The 19,685-nt window shown below is 40.1% G+C and overlaps 1 protein-coding gene across 1 annotated transcript in view; it reads right to left on the bottom strand.

Annotated features, from left to right (window-relative positions):
• Positions 1-19,685, bottom strand: part of ITGA9 (integrin subunit alpha 9) — a 232,764-nt gene that overhangs the window by 101,320 nt on the left and 111,759 nt on the right. Inside the window, exons 16-17 of the mRNA XM_005429306.2 lie at positions 15,979-16,134; positions 4,182-4,258 (exon numbers count right to left, since the gene is read on the bottom strand). Of these exons, the coding sequence (XP_005429363.1) occupies positions 4,182-4,258; positions 15,979-16,134 (233 nt within the window). The remainder of the gene's footprint in view (positions 1-4,181; positions 4,259-15,978; positions 16,135-19,685) is intronic.

Below are 19,685 nucleotides of genomic sequence, written 5' to 3'. Positions count from 1 at the left end.
TTTATCTGTTAACTGAAAACAAACCTTTTTTCTTTCCAGAATAAATGCATCTTAACTCTTCTTCAATCCAATACAGCATGTAACCCTGGTCTTCAACTCAAGTCACCAAGGACTCCTTTCACTGTAACAGAAACATTCAAAAGAAGAATACATCCCATCTGTAGCTTCCTACATCTCTGCAAAAACTTCCAGATAAAATTAGAAGGCTTTAACATTTTTTTATCATTGCCTGCTTCCAAACAGTCCTATCCTGTCCTCTTCTATGAATTCACAGTGAAGGGTTTCAGTTTGCCCACCAGCACTATTTATATTTATTTATATTTATATATGTTTTTTATTTGTGCAGAACACAGAATTGATAATACAGAGATATTTTTGTTACTGCTGAGCCAGACTTATACAGAGCCAAGGCCTTTTCTGCTTTTCATACTGCCACGCTGGCAAGGAAGCAAGGGGTGGCATGGGAGGTTGCGAGGAGACACAGGTAGGGCAGGTGACCCCAGGTGATGATGCCATATAACATTATGCTCAGTATATAAAGTGAGGGGAAGAAGGGGGAAGGGGAGATATTTGGAGTGACAGCATTTGTCTTCCCAAGTCAACGTTATGTGTGATGGCCCTGCTCCACTGGAGATGGCTGAACACCTGCCTGCCCACAGGAAGTGGAGACTTAATTCCTTAGTTTTCTTTGTGTGCACAGATTTTGCTTCCCGTAAGAAACTGTCTTTATCTCAACCCACAGGTTTTCTAGCTTCTACCCTTATGATTTTCTACCCCAGTCCCTCTGGTGGAAGAGTGAGGGAGTGGCTGTGCTTGGTTACAGGCTGGGGCTTCATATCTTCAGAGCTGGATGCCATCTTTTAACTGAGTAATTCTAATGATTCAAATGCATCATGGGTGCACTTTGTATCAGTAGCTTGTGCAGTTCCTGAGCTTGTAAGAACGCAAACAATTCTCTTGATGATAATGTAATCTGAGCTAACTTCCTGTGCACATATATGCTATAACCAGCACACATTTGAAAGGATATATAGTGATGAACAAAACGATACCTCGCCATATACAGCCAGGTATAGTTTGAACTCTTAACAGCTTTTGGCTCTTACATGCTACAAATTTAAGAAAAGTGTGTAAGGACAGCCAGTTTATGTAGCAGAGAGCCCTGTGTCCAACTATGTCTAAAAGCAAGATGACGATGGAGGAACAAGACAAGTACAGAATGGCATTTTGCTGATATATTTCTGCAGCTTTCAGAATTTATATTTGGCATTTCACTACTATATACAGTCTCAGCATTTACAGTATCTCAAACAGTAAAATCCATAGATTAATCACACACTTCATGAAAGCATACCTCCTTGCTTGTTACTTTCATTGCTCTGAATAGTTTAATAGGATTAGCAAATTTTATCATCTTGCTCTTCAATTCTTGCAGATTGTTTCCCATATAATTTGTGAATATGCTGAATACCACTAGCACTTGCACAGCTTTCTCCACCACCAAAATCAACTCTTTATACTTTTTCTCTGTTGACTATCTTTTAATTAGGTAGTAGTACTCAGGGCACCATTCCTCTTACTTTCTTGGTGAGAAAGTCTTTTGCCAGTCAAAGTAGACAATCTTAACCAAACCACTCTATCCGCAGGTCCAGTGACATTTTCAAAAAGCTGCAGCAGATCTGAGAGATAAAACTTACCACTGCCTTCCTATAAACATCCTGTTTAATTCATTTCAGTGTATTTGTGCAGCATAAATTGCATCCTTTCTGAGAATAAGTCCACCAAATTTAGGTGATTATTTAGACAAAGGTATTAACATAACCTTGCTAACAGTGAAGTCAAATGTCTTGTGCAGATAGTAATGAATGAGTTATGTTTTTTGCTCCCTAAAAAAATTTGCTTTCTGCACACACTTACCATAACCAAGAATAATGTGGAAAAATTGTGATAGGATTATTTTGCATGAAACATATGGGGCTGGAAAAATTCAAGACAGCAGTTGTTTAAAATCAGAATCCATAGCATGTTTCTTGGTAATTTTATATACAATAATAACAAGAATATGTTTTTGTAAGAGACATTTATTGTGCTATTTCTTAATAACTGAAGCTTACACAGCCCTTTAGCTAAAGGGCTAAAGAAAGCCCCTACTGTGCAAAGATTTGACAACATCCTGTTAATTACAAAAAGGACTTCAGGTTGTGACTGAATAAAGCAAATTTGAGAGCATTTGTTGAATATTCTGCAATACAAATGTAGAAACTGTATTTGAATATCCTAAGCTCTTATGACACGTGGGACTAATAAATTGCCAAGATAACATAAATAACAGCTGTAAAAATAAACAGCCTAATGGTCCAATCCCAATTGCAGCTCTTACTGCGATGATTACTATACACTGACTGACAAGTTTTAGGATTTGTCCTTTGCTATTTATTACTCAAATGTAGCACAAAATCCTTCACTAGGTTCTCTAATCCACACAGAGACCTATCTAGCTCTCAAGAGATTTTGCTCAATACAAAAATTGAGTCAAATATCCAGACTAACTGCAGCCAAACCTTGGACTTTGTAGCCTGTAACCTAACCTGCTCCTAGCCAACCCCCCAAAACATTCATGTGGATTTCAATCCTGTCTGGAAAAGTCCAGAACTTCTCAGACTTGAGTCTGGTTCAGTTTTGTCTCCAAGTGCTGCTACAGCATGCTGTAGATCTATATTAAACATGTCTGTAACTAGTATTTCTTCTATTTTTGTTGTTTTATTTGGGTTGTTTCTTTTCTGTCTTTCACTCTCCTGACCTGAAAGCAAAGCACTTCACAGATTCTCCATCAAACAGCAAAATCTCTGGCACACAACTGAATAACTCTCATCAGCATTTTTATCTTTAAAAATACTGGGGAAAATAAAAAGAAAACAGAAGTCATGTAATGCTCACTTTTAGTCTGATTTATCCCCAGATTGAGTCCAGGCAAAATAATAGGCTTTTTCCTAGGATCACCAGTATTATAAATGACTCACACCTCAGGCAGGAATGAGTGAAGAAAATTTAATTACGACCTGTTCAAATTAAGCATCAAAGGGGGAGAACAGTGTTGGGAGCATAGCAGGACTCCACCTGCTCACCAGATGCTCAGCTTACAAAGCAGTGTCTCTGCCTTTTATAAGCTCAAGAGTGCATCAGCTTCATTAATATTTATGAGCAGTCCTTATATGTCCTCCCATGCATTTCACTGGTGGAGCTCTTCTTGCGTCTTGATTGGTGGTGCGATGCTACCCTGCCAGGCCTTCCAGCAGCAAGTGTCCCCCGCTCCCTGCCATCTCCCACGAGGGGCAAGCACGCGTCCTCCCCCACATGCCCCGGCAGTGCTGTCAGCCAGAGCGGCCCGGCAGCCACCTCACAGGGCAAGGAGGATTGAAGGGAGAACAGAAAAGGGTTCAATACCACACTGGAACAACAAATATGTATGTTGAAAGAACCGCCAACCCCAAAAGAACCTCTCCTCACCACACTCAACAACTCCTCAATTGCGTGAGCCAACCACCACACCTTACTCATAACACCAGTCACAAGAGACAGAACATAAACTTCAACTCTGCTCTATTTGATGAGTTTTATTATCCCAGAAGAAACTGAAATCATCCCCAAGTTGTAACAAGAAGAATTTGAAAGGAGGAGTATTTAGAAGAGTTTGCAAAACTGCAAGTTGAGAAACAAAAACAGTAGTTTGAAGATAATTTGCCATGTTCAGAGGGGTTTTTTGAAACTTTACATGTGACAGAACTTTTCTGCAGGCATGAACAGTATTTACTCCTACCATGTCATGAACCGTATTTTATTCTTTTTGAAAAATTACGTGTTCCTCATTGGTACTTGATTTGAGCATGCATCTTTATTTTCTTTGTCTCTCTCTGCTATTCTATTTATTTTCTTTATTTTTGTCCATTGTGACTGTTAAAGTGAAGGTGTCTTGCACTTATGTGACCAGAGCCTACCATCACAAGAATTCAGATTCTGTGAACATCTCAAAACCTTTTGCACTAAACGTGACATCACTGTCACCATCTTTCTAGTCTGGATCTAAAACATCTCTGTTTGTATTTTGACTTTCCAATGGCATTCCACATAAAATGAATGGCATACTACTGTGCAAGAAAGAAAATAAAAGTTCACCTACTCACCTAGATAGCAATAATTTACCCTGAAGTTTCAAATCAGCAGCGCAGTCATCAGATTGACAGTTCCTCTCAAAAACAGTCTGCAAAAAACAGAGGAAAGAACTATTAAAACATGAAAAGAGTAAGATCAAAATTCAAAGAAGGAACATGCTTGGGCGAAATAAAAACAAGACCAAAATCTGGGATACAGGGATATATGGTGTGACTGTTAAAGAAATTAAAGTTGAGGCAAATCTTATCTTTGTCAGAACTGGTTTTATTGTCTTCTAACTGAACAAGAAGTTTTATCAAATCCAAACTCTCTCTCAGAGGTTTTCCTCAATCCATTCTCCCTTCTCATCTGACAGAAGTAACTGCTAATACCATATTTCTGGCATTCTTGTCTTCCCCAGCTATGTAGATAAAAAATGAAACAGAATATGAAGTATTTATGAAACTATTTTCAGTCCTAAGGATTGCAAGTAAGGAACTCATACAGCAAATATTTTCCCTAGATTCGATATATAGCAGAAAACATTTCTGCCATCATGCAAGCAGTAGAAAACTACAAAGACTGCTATGTATCAGTGAAAGTCTCAAATAATGGAACCATTGTCAACCTTGTGAACTCTGGTAGTACTGAAGAGATGTAACATATTGATAAAGCTAGGAACTATGAAAGGACAAGGGCATACTATTTAAGCAGCAGTAGTTTACCATGGCTAAACGAGACAGCCACCAGAAAGTGAAAGAAGAGAACAGGAACATGCTCCTTGCATCGAAGAAACCAATATGCCATTTAGATCATTGTTACTTTCATTGTTACTTTCCCCTGCCATTTAGACCACAGACCAATACCTTTCTAAACATCGGGCTAGACTTTTCAGGCTGGTAAACTCATTCTTTCAGAGGTATAATGCTCTTCAACCTACCAAATATTCAAATACCCAATATGAATTTTGCCAACACTGTTCAGCTAGGAAACCTGACAATCCACTTATCTCTTCCTTTAAAATGAATGTTCATTTCTACAGGCTTCATGACTGTTATTACCAAAGTAAATAGATTTCAATCAAACACATGGACAGGGAAAATCTGTGCAGGATACATCTAACGGTCAGATTGGGTTGGAGAGACTGAGAAGGCAAAAAAATGCCAACCATACTGAGTTAGTACATTTTTTAAGAGCTCTGCCCAACTATATGAGGACTGGAAAAAGACTTGAATCTTAAGCCCAGAGGGAATAGACACTTCTAGTCCTTTGCTTTCCAGGAAGGTTCTTGACTAAGCAGGCAGTTTGTTCTCCTTTTTCTATGCTGTGTGAGGTCACCAAAAAGGAGTGGATGTTTATGAAGTTAATTGTTGTGATGCCCAAATGAATTTTGCCTTTTTGCTTTTATATTTCCTTAAAATATATTAATAGTTTAATATATAACTATTGTTGTATAGTTATATAGTTCCTAGCTAGCTCCAGTACTTTTCCCTACCTTTTTCCCTGCTAGGCAGAAGGACAAAATACATTCCAGATTCTCCAAGCTGGGGCATCCAGGGTCCCTAGCCTGACTTGGTTCTTCCTAGAAGCCAAGTTTGAAACCAGCTCTTCAAGACACATTTTCATTAAAAAAGTTTAGTTCCTATCTAAGGGTGGGGGGGGATTTAGAAAAGAGTTGAACTAAGTGGGAAGTACCTTACCACTTCTGTCTGTAACTGGAGATTTTTGTTAGTTATGCTAATTTGCTAAACTTATAAAATTGTTTTTACCCTGTGTGGGGGTGGGCATTTTCTATATCTGTTTCTGGAGGCCTCCAATAAAGATCAGCTTTTATATTACCTCTTACATTAATATTGTCTTGAAAGTGTATTGTTTTATTTCTAAGTTCTTTAAGGTATCAGTTTGATAATAGATATCAAACTGTGCTGTAGGTTGTACGGTGTTTCAAAAGAAGAAAGGTGGATGGTGGCCAGCTGATCTGGGCTATTTACTTTGCTCTTTCATTTTTCTTCCCTAACTTTTGCTTTCTCAGAATCTCAGAGGTGAAATTCTTTGGGGATTTAGAAACAAAACTGAATTTACCCTTCATCCTTAATAAAGACTGCCACAATCAAAGTACAAGAATAAATCATGAGACAGGAACTGGCACTAGGCTTCTCTCTCAAACATGGCACATTTCAGAGGTATAGTTTCAAAAGTCCTCAGAATTGATCCTCAAATCACTGTAGTAGTTTCACATAGGAAAGACTGCTGGTAACCCTCAGAGGAGAACGAATAATAAACTGTAAAAAAATTCTAGCCTGTCAGTTTCTCTGTTTGAATTGCAGAAATCTTGGCAAAGTGAACACATCAATCAAAGAAATTATCAGTACTTTTCAAAGTATAAAATACTGTAAGTACATTTAAGCAACTATTTAAAATCCTGGAATTTTCTTACTAAATCTGTAGTTACCATTACTCAGAAACAATGAACAAATACTTCATTTTCTAAAATCACTGAGAATGTATCTCTTCCAGCATATCATGTACTAGAGAGCGAGCTACTTTGAAATACATTGGGAGTGTTTCCTTGTCATAGATACTCAGGTTTCTACACAACACTGGGTTGGGAGAAAGAAATTAAGGATGTTGAGTTCCAAGATCTGTAGCTGTGTATGAGTGAATCATTTGCTTCTGTGGAGAATCTTAAACCTGTTCAGGTTTGGGGGAGCTCTCTCACCTCAAAGAAGCTGGCTGGTCTGGATTTCCAGTCCAACAGGCTCCTAGGAAGCACAGATGCAGGCACAACTGATTCAGCAGCTCAGTTCCAGGTTAATAACATCTGTGAACTGTTTTGCTATTTTCCATTATTTCTCTGGTCTACCTGGACTCTACTCCACCTTCCCTCTTTATATGTCTTCTAGAGTCTCGAGCCTCCAGCTCCTCACAGTCTATTTCCTCAATTTTCTTCTCTGCTAACATGAGCCTTTTCTTCCCCACCCTTTTGATACTTCTACATTTCTGGTTGACTAACCCTGGCTGTTTAAATTCCTCCCAAACAATTAAGAAGTAAACACAGTTTAAGGCATCATAGCATTTGTGAAAATACTTGTATATTGTTACTGTGCCCTCACACGGTCTACTTGTGCTGCAATTTCTTTGGGCCAGAAACTGTACCTAACTGCATGTTGTTAGAGCAGGAGTCCATTCCTGGGATATGGTGTACAGCCTACTACAGCATTACCACTAATTTTAACTCCAAGCAATCTTTAAAGTGATTGCATCTTTACAATACCAGCTTTGAGGATTTATAGAGCTCTTTAAATGTTAAAATTGTTGAAGAAGGTAATCTATGGGTTGTATATGTTATTCACAATTGAAAAAAGGAAGTAGGATGAAACTAACTGTGGAAGCAGCTCATAATTTTTGCCATTACTGTTACCCAAAGTGAAGAGGAGCAATTCTAAACAGTGGTTTTATGAATTTAATTGTATTCCACTAACATTGTACCAAATGCCTCACAGATTTGAATATATATAGAGATGGCCAGGAAGCTTCCTTACATAAGAAATACATACGTGAAAAAATGAGGAGTACAAGGTGAGGGGTGGAGATCAGGGCAAAAATTGCCATGAGAAACACAGCTGCATCTCTTATCTCAAGGCCACCACATAGTTGTCTAGCATCTTCATAAGAAAAATAGGTGTTTGTGTGCCCAGTAACAGGGACAGGATAACCTCAATGCTTCTAGGACACATCATCACTGTATAAACACAAAACTAGTGTAAAGTGTAAAGTTCATTCTCAGTGAGTCTCTCTGACTTCCTGCTATCACCAGATGTTCAGCAAACCAGAGACAAAACCCAGCATTTCCAGGGTTCACGATTCCTCTCTGCACTCTCTCCACTGCTGCACAGAACCCAGCAGCTTTGGGAAATTGTTCCAGAGCAGTTCCCACCAAGTCACCAAACCTTCCTGACAAACGCAGTTTTCTCAAAGTCTGCATGGCAACTTTTCTGAGTAAAAAAAGACTATGCTCCTTGGGTCCAGTAATGTGACAGGTATCTCCCTGAAGGGTTAGGAAAGATGGATGGCACCCACGTCCTCCAGAGGGTAAGCCAAAAAGCCTACATTAAAGTACACTCATTATAAAAAGTGAATATACACATCTGTACACAATCAAACCTACAGTAAGGAGAGATCTAGAGCTGATCAGGAAGGGAGTATCTCTACATAGGTAGATCAGGGCCTCAGAGCAAGTATCTTTTGTCCTTTATGCCTCTTGGAGAGAAGCATAAGGACCAAATTCCACATTTTGTGGTAAAGGCCAGGGGTAAATGTAGGAGAAAGTAGGAGAGGGATAAATCTCTAGTTCCTGCATCCTAAGCCATCCTAAGCATAAAGCTGCTGGGTATTGGGCATGTAGATACTCTCCTTTTCCTTCTTGCTGGCAGCGGACTCTACTGAAAGCTGACAGGAGGTAAAAGAAGTAAGAAGGAACCTGGCTTCAGCCTAATGATCAGAGTTCTGTGCTCTGAGGAAGGTGATCTATGATTTCATACCAGGCTTACTAAACTGCCTCACTTTCTTTCAATGGCTATCTAAAATTAAACAAACCTATGTTTCTGGAAGTAGAGAAGAGAACAGGAAACATAAAAAATAAAGTATTCTCTGTGCCACTCCAGTCCACAGAAAATACTGGACGTCTTTCAATAAATTAAGGGGGGGAAAAAGCTTTTCAAAATATCCAACCTACCAAAATTCAGGAAAGCACATGGAAATTTCAGGTTGTAAAAACTGAACTATCAAGAGTTAGAGAGGTTTCCAGCACTATTCTTATAAGAGTTCTGCCTATGCTTTCACAGAAAGGAAAAGCAACAGCTGAAGGTCAGTATTTGAAGAGAAGGGAGAGAAACAGAATTCTGAAAAGTACCCTTGAAAACATGTCATTTTATGGACTGGATAAGAGAACAGTGATTCACTCTAGATCAGACATTTAGCAACTTCCTCACACATCAGTCTACAAAAGGTTGAGATGATGTCCCTTAAAAAATGGCAGAGCTGGCCTTTGGTATTTGAGGATCCATTCCTTTAATTTCATTAACTGTGCCATGGGCTTCTGCAGGAATACCTATGCTATGCAAAATAATCAGGAATAAGATTACAGTACTTCAATCTCTACACTGATTTCCAGTAAATTGTCACCAACCCTGCAGTATGCGAAGAGATGACTTAGCAATTGGATCATGCTGGTAACACAAAACCAATTCAATAAGGGAGCTTGTGATTCTAATAATTCTTTAGTTTTTAGATATTGATGCAATCTGATTATAAACATGTTATCTGGTGAAGCTGAGTTCCTCGCTCTTATTTAGAAACCAGGATATATGATCCAATTTTCAAATGCTGAGCCGCAAGCAACTCTCACTAACTTTTCCAAGAAGTATTTTCTGTCTATAGCTTTACAAACCAATTACATCAATGTGCCTAAGTATCAATATAGAAGCTTAATTTTAGACCTGAATTTATTTTGATTTTAAACCTTCAAGTTGCCTAAAAAATAGAGCTATTACCTACATGTCTACTGACCATAGAAAAAGAAATATAGACTGAGTTTTTTGAGGTATCCCATGCTTTACTATGCTACTTATGGAAACCGTCCATTTATATATGCTGCTGAGCCAAAGTGGCTGATTTAAATTCCCACTAGAAGAGCAATTATTATTAAGTGAAATTATTACTATGTGAAAAATTATTATTATGTGAAAAACATTCCAGGATTTTATCAGATGTGCTGGCTGAAATAAGAATACATTATTTCCACAATACCCCTAACTCAGTGGTAGAGTGAACACACATGACAAAGGCAGGAATAGTAGGGGAGTGAAACCAATGTACTGGTACTGCATGGACAGGGGATAAAGGTCAGCTATCAAGCTCCCTGAGCTCCACACAGACTTCATCAAAGCACTAGGTTTGAAGGTGGAAGGGAATAAGACCAGGCTCATTAGAGATGAGCCTAGGGGCAGCATACCACTGTTGAGGGTGAAATCAGTAGCCCAGCTGAAGTGCACCTACACTAATGCACACAGTATCATATCAAACAAGAGAAGCTGGCGGCCATTGTGCAGCAGGAAAGCTATGATGTAGCTGCCATCATGGAAGTGAAGTGGGATGACTCACAAGACTGGAGTGCTGCAATTCATGGCTACAAGTACTTCAGAAGGTGGAATCTTCAATAGGCAAAAACCTGGCTGTACAGCTGGACCCAGAGACTTACGATGAATGAAGCTAAATCCAGTTGGTGGCCAGTCACTATTGGTGTTTCCTGGGGCTCAGTTTTAAGGCTGGTCCTTTTTAAAATAGTTATTGGTGATCTGGATGAGGGCATAGAGTGTACCCTCAGTAAATTTGCAGGACACATCAAACTGGGTGCGAGGGTTGATCTGCTCTGTGCAGATAGACGGGGACAGATCAATCAATGGGCTTAGGAAAACAGTATGAGGTTCAATAAGGGGAAGTGCTGGATCCTGCATTTGTGTTCCAGCAAGCCCATGTAGCACTACAAGATGGGGAAGAGTGGCTCAAGAGCTGTTCAGCAGAAAGGGACCAGAGGATGCTCAATATGAGCCAGCAGTGTGCCCAGGTGGCCAAGAAGATCAATGGATCCTGGCCTGTATGAAGAACAGTGTGGCCAGCAGGACCAGGGCAGAGATACCCTCCTGTACTCGGCACTGGTGAGGCCACACCTCGAGTACTGTGTTCAGTTCTGGGCGTGTCACTTTAAAAAGGATATTGAAATGCTAGAGCATCTTCAAGGAAGAGCAACAAGGCTTGTGAAAGGTCTGGAAAAGGTGTCTTATGAGGAATGGCTGAGGGTCTGGGTTTGTTGAGAAGAGGGCTCTCAAGAGGGACCTCACTGGTCTCTACAACTACGTGAAAGGAGGCTGTAGCGAGGTGGGGGCCAGTGTCTTCTACTGTGACTGCAGTGGAAATGTCCTTAAGCTGAGACAGATGAAATTCAGATTAGATATTAGGAAAAGGGTGGTCAGGCATTGAAAAAGGTTGGCCAGGGCTCTGATGGAGTCACCATCCCTGGATCTGGATCTGGATCTGGCACTGGTGTTGTTTAGTAAACTGATGTTGTTTAGGGGTTTAGGGGTTGCAGTGATAGTACTGGGTTGATTGCTGGACTTGATCTTAAAGGTCTCTTCCAACCTTGATGATTTTATGATTCCATGAGAGGTAGGGAGAAAGAGCTGATGGTGTGGCTCTGTATGTTAAGCAGTCTTTCAACTGTCACTGTCTATCAAGGATAATGATGACAAGGTTGAGTATCTGTGGGTAAGAAGCAGGGGGGAGGCCAACAACACAGACATCCTGATAGGAGTCTATTATAGACAAGCTAGCTGGGATGAAAGGATGGATGAACTATTCTGTAAGCCTCTGGCTGATGTTTCACAATTGCTAGCCCTTATTCTTGTGGGAGACTAACTTGTGGGATGTCTGCTGGAAACTCAAGTGGGGAGGAAGCAGTCTAGAAGGTTTCTCGAGTGTGTGGAAGACAACTTCCTGACACAACTGGTAAGTGAGCGTAGCAAGGGGTGGACCCTGCTAGACCTGCTTTTTACAAACAGAAGGGCTGGTGGGAAATGTGGTGGTCAGATGACATCTTTGACACAGTGACCATGACATAATGGAGTATTCAATTCTTGGTGAAGTAAGAAAGGGGTCAACAAAACCTCCACCTTGGATTTCAGGAGGCTGGACTTTGGCCTGTTCAGGACACTAGTTCAGAGAGCCCCCTAGAAAACAATCCTTAATAAGAAGGGAGTCCAGGAAAGCTGGTCATACTTTAAGAAGGAAATCTTAAAGGTTTAGGAAAACACCCTCCCTATGTGCCAAAAGATGAACTGGGGAAGAAGAACAGCCTGGCTGAACATGGAGCTTTCACCGGAACTTGGCTTTATGACCTTTGGAAGAAGTGGCAGTCAGGCAGGGTATATGAATGTTGTTACACCATGTAGAAAGAAAATTAGACAGGTGAAAGCTCAGCTAGAACTTAATCTGGCCACTGCTGTAAAAGATAATAGAAATGTTTTTATAAATACATGAACAACAAAAGGAGGGCCAATGAAAATCACCATTCTTTATTGGATGTGAGGCGATCATAGTCACCAAGGATGAGGAAAAAGCTGAGGTACCTAACACCTTCTCTTCATCACTCTTTAACAGTAAGGCCAGTTATCCTCATGGCAACCAGATCCCAAAGGTGGTAGACAGAGACAGGAAGCAGAATTGATCCCCTGTAATCCAAAGGGAAGCAGTCAGGGATGTGCTGAGCCACTTTGATACTCACAAGTCCATGGGACCAGATGGGATCCATTCTAGGCTGATGAGGAAGCTGTCAGGAGAGCTGCTCTCCATCATTTACCATCAGTCCTGGCTAGCTGGGGAGGCCCCAGGTGACTGGAAGCTGGACAATGTGATGCCCATCCATAACAAGGCCAAAAGGAGGATCTAGGAAATGACAGGCCTGCTAGCCTGATCTCGATGCTTGACATAATTATGGAACTGATCATCTTGAGTGTGATCATGATGCCAGTTAGGGTTTTTCTTTTATATGTTCTCTGTATTCTTCGCTCATGTATTTGTACCTCTGTAGCCTACTGTACTAGTAGTTAGTTGTCCCAGTAATTTTCCATGGCCTTTCACTAGGCAGGAAGACAAAACAAATTCCAGAGCTCCAAGCCCTGAGAGGTGCAAAGCCCCCATGGTATCTTGGTTTTTCCTGGAAACCAAGGCCGAGAACAACTCTGAGATACATTTCATAAACTAAGTACAGATAGTAATAAGGCAGGGCTCCAGAGAAGGGGCTTGACCTGGCAGGAAATTGAATCACCACTTGTCCTCCTAATGGGTGCTTTTTATCAATTATTCTAATTTCCTAAAACCTATAAATATGTACTCATCTCTGTGGGGTGGGCTTTTCTGGACGTCTCTCCATAACTGCCTCTGAAAACCTTCAAATAAAGATCTGCTCTTATATTACCTCTTTAGTGAAATCATCTCAAGTTTCATTTCCAGCAAGTTAGGAAAATGGCAACTATCACATGGCACATACTGGACAACAAGGGGATTAGGCCCAGCCAACATAGGTTTAGTAGGGGCAGGCCCTGCCTAACCAGTCTGATCTCCTTTTATGACCAGGTGACCCACTTGGTGGATTTGGGAAAGGCTGTGGATATTGTCTACCTGGACTTCAGCAAAGCCTCTGACACCATCTCCCACAACATTCTCCTGGAGAAGCTGGCAGCCTGTGGCTTGAACAGGTGCACTCTTTGCTGCGTTAAGAACTGGGTGGGTGGCTGGGCCCAGAGAGTGGTGGTGAATGGTTTTGTAAGCAATCGATGGCCAGACACTAGTGGGGTTCTCCAGGTCTCCACTATTGGGACCAGTCCTGTTAAATATGGTTATTGATGATCTGGATAAGGGGATCAAATGCACCTTCAGTAAGTTTGTGGACAGCACCAAGTTGGGTATGAGTGTTGATCTGCTAGAGGGTAGGAGAGCTCTGCATCTAGATCTGGATCAATGGGTTGAGGCCAATGGTTTGAGGTTTAACAAGACCAATTCTGGGTTCTGCATCTTGGTCACAACAACCCCATGCAGTGCTATAGAGGAAGATTGTAAACCAAACTTTTCCAGCTGAGGAGAACTACAGGGGAATTCATCCATTTCACTGAGTGGAAGACTCTGACTAACACATTGCCACTTGTCAAGCCATCTAAGCCAAATACAGTCATTTGTCCATTATTTCAGCTGACCAAACTCATTGAGAGCAGAAGAGATGCCACTGAAGGGATGACAGGGGGAAGAATATAAATTGCTTTCAGCAATCCCACTCCAACCAAAGAGAAAACAATTGCAATTAGGCAGGAAGGTTGGCCCCTAATCTCTGCAAGAATAAATGCAAAAGATAATTTGGGACTTGCCCTTGCTGTGGCAAGCTATTTCATATGGAACATGGAAATTAGACTGATCCCTCCAGTCTTCCAAGGACTTCCAATATGCCTAGGTATAAGTCAATTAATCTTCAAATGTACCACCTACCCAACTACTGACAGATGAACTAAGTGACTCAGCTGCACCAGTAAACTGAATTGCCCTTGACTCCAAGACAGGAGCATCCTAACTCCTGACCGATGCCTAGGAATGCAGTAGTTGGCATAGGTTAAAATCATGCCAAGAGCCATTTCAACAGCTTGCCAGGATAAAGATGTCATTCCAATGCCAAGAAATGTCATGGGCACAGCTCAGCTTGCAGACCGTGACATGACTTGACTCAAGAAGGAACACAGGGATCTCTGCTCTGGAGAAGACACCACTGACAAACCTGGACCACGCTGTGTGTATGGACACTGCATTTCACCCTGTCCAGATCTGTCATTTCTTTGTTCTCAGTTTGAGATTGAGGTGCATGTGCATGTTTTAAAATGCAGAATGGCATTATTTGTGCAGCAAACCAAAGATCACTGTTCATAAATCAACTCCATGAAAATCCTTTTATACTCTCTCATGCCTGCCAACCAAGCTAATTAATTTATTTAACCAGCTTTTCAAACACAAGTATTTCAAAAAACAGACCCCTGCTTTAAAAAAGTGAAGTTCATTCAAGAAACATGCAGTCTCATTCACCCAGAAGTGCAACACTGGGCACAAATTTTCACTGCAAGTCAGTGGCATAGTAGGAAGAGAAGGTTGTGGACATTTTCTATCTCTTCTTTTAACTAACAAACAGTTTTGGCACTCACAAAGTCCTGGAGACAGTGACACAATTAAATCTACTGAGAATATTTTCCTAAAACAAAGTGGTATCTCCACCCACATAGTAGCTGGTGATTTTATTACAGTATTTAGAACAGGCAGAATTCTAGCCTATCACATTTCGAATTCTAAGATCCACTACTGGATACTACTAAGAGCAAATCCCCACTGTATTTGGCAGGATAGCTTTCTCCTTCTTGGTTAACATGTATTTATAGAGTGAGTATATGAAAAAAAATGTGTAGCCTCTTTGTTGCTAATGGAAAGCCACTTCTGGATCAGCAAGATATAGGGCTTTTGAAAACAACAAAAAACTAGCTATATTTAAAGACATTAGTATTTACATTAACATTAATTTTGTTTAGCTGACCTCACCTATACCATATCTTCTGAAAACAGAAAACACTAGCGTCTTGAACTGGACTTCCAAAATGTAAGGTTCCTTCATAATCATTAGATTCTTTGAAAATGTAAACCCTTTATTATAATAATTCTGGTTCCTACTGTCCCTTTTGGACTTTTAAAACTATTTTGACCTACTAGATAACAAGACTTCTATGAGAGAGAACACTACATTCCAGTTTTCCCATGAACTTAGTCTTTGAGGACCCCAGCACCATGCCTTGAGGTTACTTTATTAGGGCTTTGTTACTATGACTGCCGCACTAACTCTGAAGCTCTTGTCACATCCTTGGCTGAAAGGACACTTGTCAGCATACCCAGCCTTTCACAAGAACCTCCTACATTAAGGGAAGAACCAGAAGGAGCAGGACCTTTCTCATCTTTCCCTTCCCAGCACAAACACCCTGAAACAAGAAAGTGACCTCACTTTGTGCTGCCCAGCCTTGGAGGCACAAGCCTTTACTACGTCACAGAGCAGCACTGAAGTTAGCAATAGTAAAGATAGTACAAAAAGACTACTGTGTGCAAATGACCCAGAGCTTGGAAATCCACTTTTAGAGCCATCTCTGCTGTAAGTTCAGCCACAGGCCTTCTTGGGAAATAATGTAGTCCAAATCTGACCTGATTCCTTTGTGCTATCTTTTGTCCTTTCTTCCAGCGAAGAATGGGCTTCAGAGCAGCTAGTTCCTTGTCCTCTTTTCCTCTTTCTATCGTATGTTCCCCAAGGCTGTATGATGCTTCAAATACAATTGGAGAGATGACGTCCTTGACTCTTTTCTGTACAAGAAGACAAACACGTATTTCACCTATGCATATAGCCAAGCAAGTTTCTATCTACAACAATTATACGTTCAATTAAACAAGATCATTTAATTAAACATGCAATTAAACCAGATTCAACACTACAGACAGGTTTCTCTACTTCCTTTATCTTTCTCCAGGTCAAACAGGAATAAGCACATTACAATGAAAAAGTCAGAAGTTATTTTTTTTTTTAAGTTATTCTTTTGGGATCTACTCTTCAATACACAAAAGCAGTGGAATATTTTGCCCACCTATAAATCAAGTGTTTTTCAATTAAAATATTTCATTTAAAAAATGGAAAGCAATTAAATTATTCCTGCAAAAGCAAAGATCAAATAATCTTCATCTCTGGGGTTTCAAAATCCTAGACTTTGACTGAGATCACCTTCAGTGAGCTCCATTCATTAAAAGAACAGAAAACTCCATCTTTCCCTTGTTGTTTTGCAATATCACTGAAATGAATGGATTAATAAAAGTACTAATGTGGAGATAAAATAGGGTTACAGACATGCAGGGGCAAGAAAATCCATGTATTTCCAGTATGTTTCTCAAAGCAAAATTTACAGTTTCCCCCATCTTCAGCACAGTAACACTTTCAGTTTGTAAAAGAAGAAAGTTTTTCAGTTTCTTTACTTGCATATTGTAGGCTTCATACCTGGTGTATAGAATGGTGCCATATTATCTGGCTGATGAGACAAAAGGAGCACCTTTTCTTGTTGCTGGAACCCAAGCCATATAATTTGTCATAACATGCAATGCCTAAATTCAGACTGCTGTGCCAGGACAAAGTGCTCATTGTGTTCTGTTCAGTCCTGAATTCCAAAATCCAATTTACCAGAAAACCTAAGTGCAAATGCTCTACCTTTTCATAGGCAAACATTCCTCTTAAATTTTAGTTACTTAAAAACATGGCATTAATTCAGCACAGATTAAATTGAGGCAATAAATAAATCCCATAGGTAAATCCCATCCCACATCAAACCTTCACATAGGCCAGCTCTCAACTTTGCCTTGCACTGGTTAGTGGGTTTCTCTGAACACAGCCCACCAATCACAAGAAGAAATTGAGATGCAATGCCTTTAAAATTACATCTTCCAGATGTGGGAAACCTGGGTACTAAATGCCTTTCAGACCACCCTGTTTGATCTGTTTCAAGACAACCATTTGCTCTCTCCAATATGTTTACTGTCCACAGATCTCTGAAGCCAAAGATTGGTGGCTAACCAAATTCCCAAATCATTGGTTAGTTGGATGAATAATAGCAAATATCAGGCTGGATGACATTTACCCTCCTGCACCTTCAGCTAGCCCTTAAATTCTCTACCCTAATACAAATGTCTGCCAGTACTCTAAAGTTTAGACTGCACATTGCTTGGAGCGATTTGTGCTTTCTTGGTAAAGAGCACTGATCAACAACAGACAGCAGTGGTGGTATCTTGACCTCTTTCCAATCCCATATAAAGGACTATGCATGATCTGCAGCACTATTAATCCCCTCAGGAGAAGAGACACTCATGGCTGCAGCCCCTTTCTCAGCTGTATTCCTAGGGTAGGCATTTTACCGTACTGAGACTACTAAATAACAGCACTACAACTCACAGAAGCTGACAGCTTTGCTCTCACAGAAAATCAAGTGTATTAAGTAAGGATTGCTATCAGCCTACGTGAAGACTTTGTATACAGAGAAACAAGACTATAAAAGAGCATGCCACACAGCAACAGTCAAACACAAACCATCAGGCAAACTGCCATCTAATCCAACTGTATGCAATCAACCATGTAAACACAGAACCAATACAATGTATGCAGTGGGTTAAATTGAAATCCACCTACTATTTTTGTAACTTTATTACTGCAGCATAGTAAGAATAAATATTTAATCACTTCTACATGTTTTAATATGGTCTTGCAGGGTTCAGTCCAATGCCCTTTAAAGTCAAAAGGTGTTTCCTATTGATTTGATGAATGTTGGAGTGCATCTTTATTGTTTGCTGGTGTTCTACTTGATTTTAGTGGTGAAATTGTGACTTCTCCACCACCACAGCCCTGGGAAATACATTTCACAGACCCATTTATCTTTAAGTAAGGATAAAATTATGAATGCTGCCCAGTTATTAATTTTGCCACGTTCCCTTCTGCTCACAATCCTTCAAAAACAAAGGCAACAGTCTGTGGCATTTGTGCTCAGTAAGACAGAGACAAGACACTTCTGTCTCACAGGTACACAACAGACTGCCTGGGATATGAACATATAAAGAGAATCAATTTCTTTCATTTTCAGTCTACTCAATTTTTCTGTGTTGAATCATATATTGATGATACAGACTGCAGATAGCTTTTAGGTATTCCTGATGTCCAAGAAGAAGTCAAAAAATTCAGTGCAAACAAGGTTTGAGATAGACTGAAAAATCCTTCAAGCAAGGAAATGGTACATTTTTTGCATAAGTTCCATGACCCTATGAACTGGATTTGTCAAGGGATATGATTTCCAAAAGCAGCTTTTATATGTAATCACTGCTTGACACCACAAGGACATTATGCTGTGGAAGTAATATAGGCTAAAGACATTTCTGAGCTCTGAAAAACCAAACCTGGCAAATCATAGCATATGGACACCACAACTTCAGAAATTGAAAAGAAGTCTTGAAGGACACTACAATGAGTGAAATATACTAGGAGTTCCAATTATGAACAGAAACAATTATGCAACTAGGGTTTAGTAAGTAACAGCAATAAATACTTAATCTGTACAGACTGGAGTCACTGAACTGGTGCAAGTTTTCACTGTGCCTGAATTGGAAAGCTTACCCTAGCAAATATGATAACAAAGGCTTGCTATCTCCTCTCACAGAACAATCATCTCAAAGAAATTTTTGAATGTTGCGTCAGTAACTGTACATGGCCACATATTCCTTCCTTTTTTTTTCTCTGATTTAGCAGAGCAGAAGAAAGCAAGAAAGCAAAGCCTCTGCCAGATTTATCACTATATTTCTGTTTGACTTTAGTACCAAAAAGTCTTAAAAATCTGAAAAGTAAGGAAAGAGCAATCATCAAACATTACATCCATGATTCTAAACATAATTTTCAACTGATGTTGGAGTGTGATAACTGTAAGAAATAATTTTTGTCACTTTTAGGAGACATGGACTGAGGCACATCATGACAACACACAAATATAGAGTCCAACATCCTAAAGGCACACTGCCTTGGCAGGCAGCCACTGCCTCTTACAGCTTTAACTTTAGGTTACCAAGAGCCCACACACATCAGGAATTAAAGCAAATTTGGCTGGAACAAGACAGAGTTTTAGTCAAGAGATAGGATTTATTCTACTCGTGGTGCAAGTGGTTGCCAGACTGGATATCATTTCAGCTTTCTTTTGGCTCAGTGCCACAGTAGACTCAGGGGACTGTACATGAGCTCAATAAATCATCACATTTAATCCCCTTTCTTCAACAACGTGAAAGCCTCCAACAAGGACTCTAGAGAGTGCAAAATTCCATTTTTAATTATGGCCAATGGG

This window comes from Geospiza fortis, unplaced genomic scaffold, assembly GCF_000277835.1.
Source record: "Geospiza fortis unplaced genomic scaffold, GeoFor_1.0 scaffold197, whole genome shotgun sequence".
NCBI classification, from domain to species: domain Eukaryota; kingdom Metazoa; phylum Chordata; class Aves; order Passeriformes; family Thraupidae; genus Geospiza; species Geospiza fortis.
Note: the sequence above shows the minus strand (reverse complement) of the source record. Positions and strands in the feature narration are given on the sequence as shown.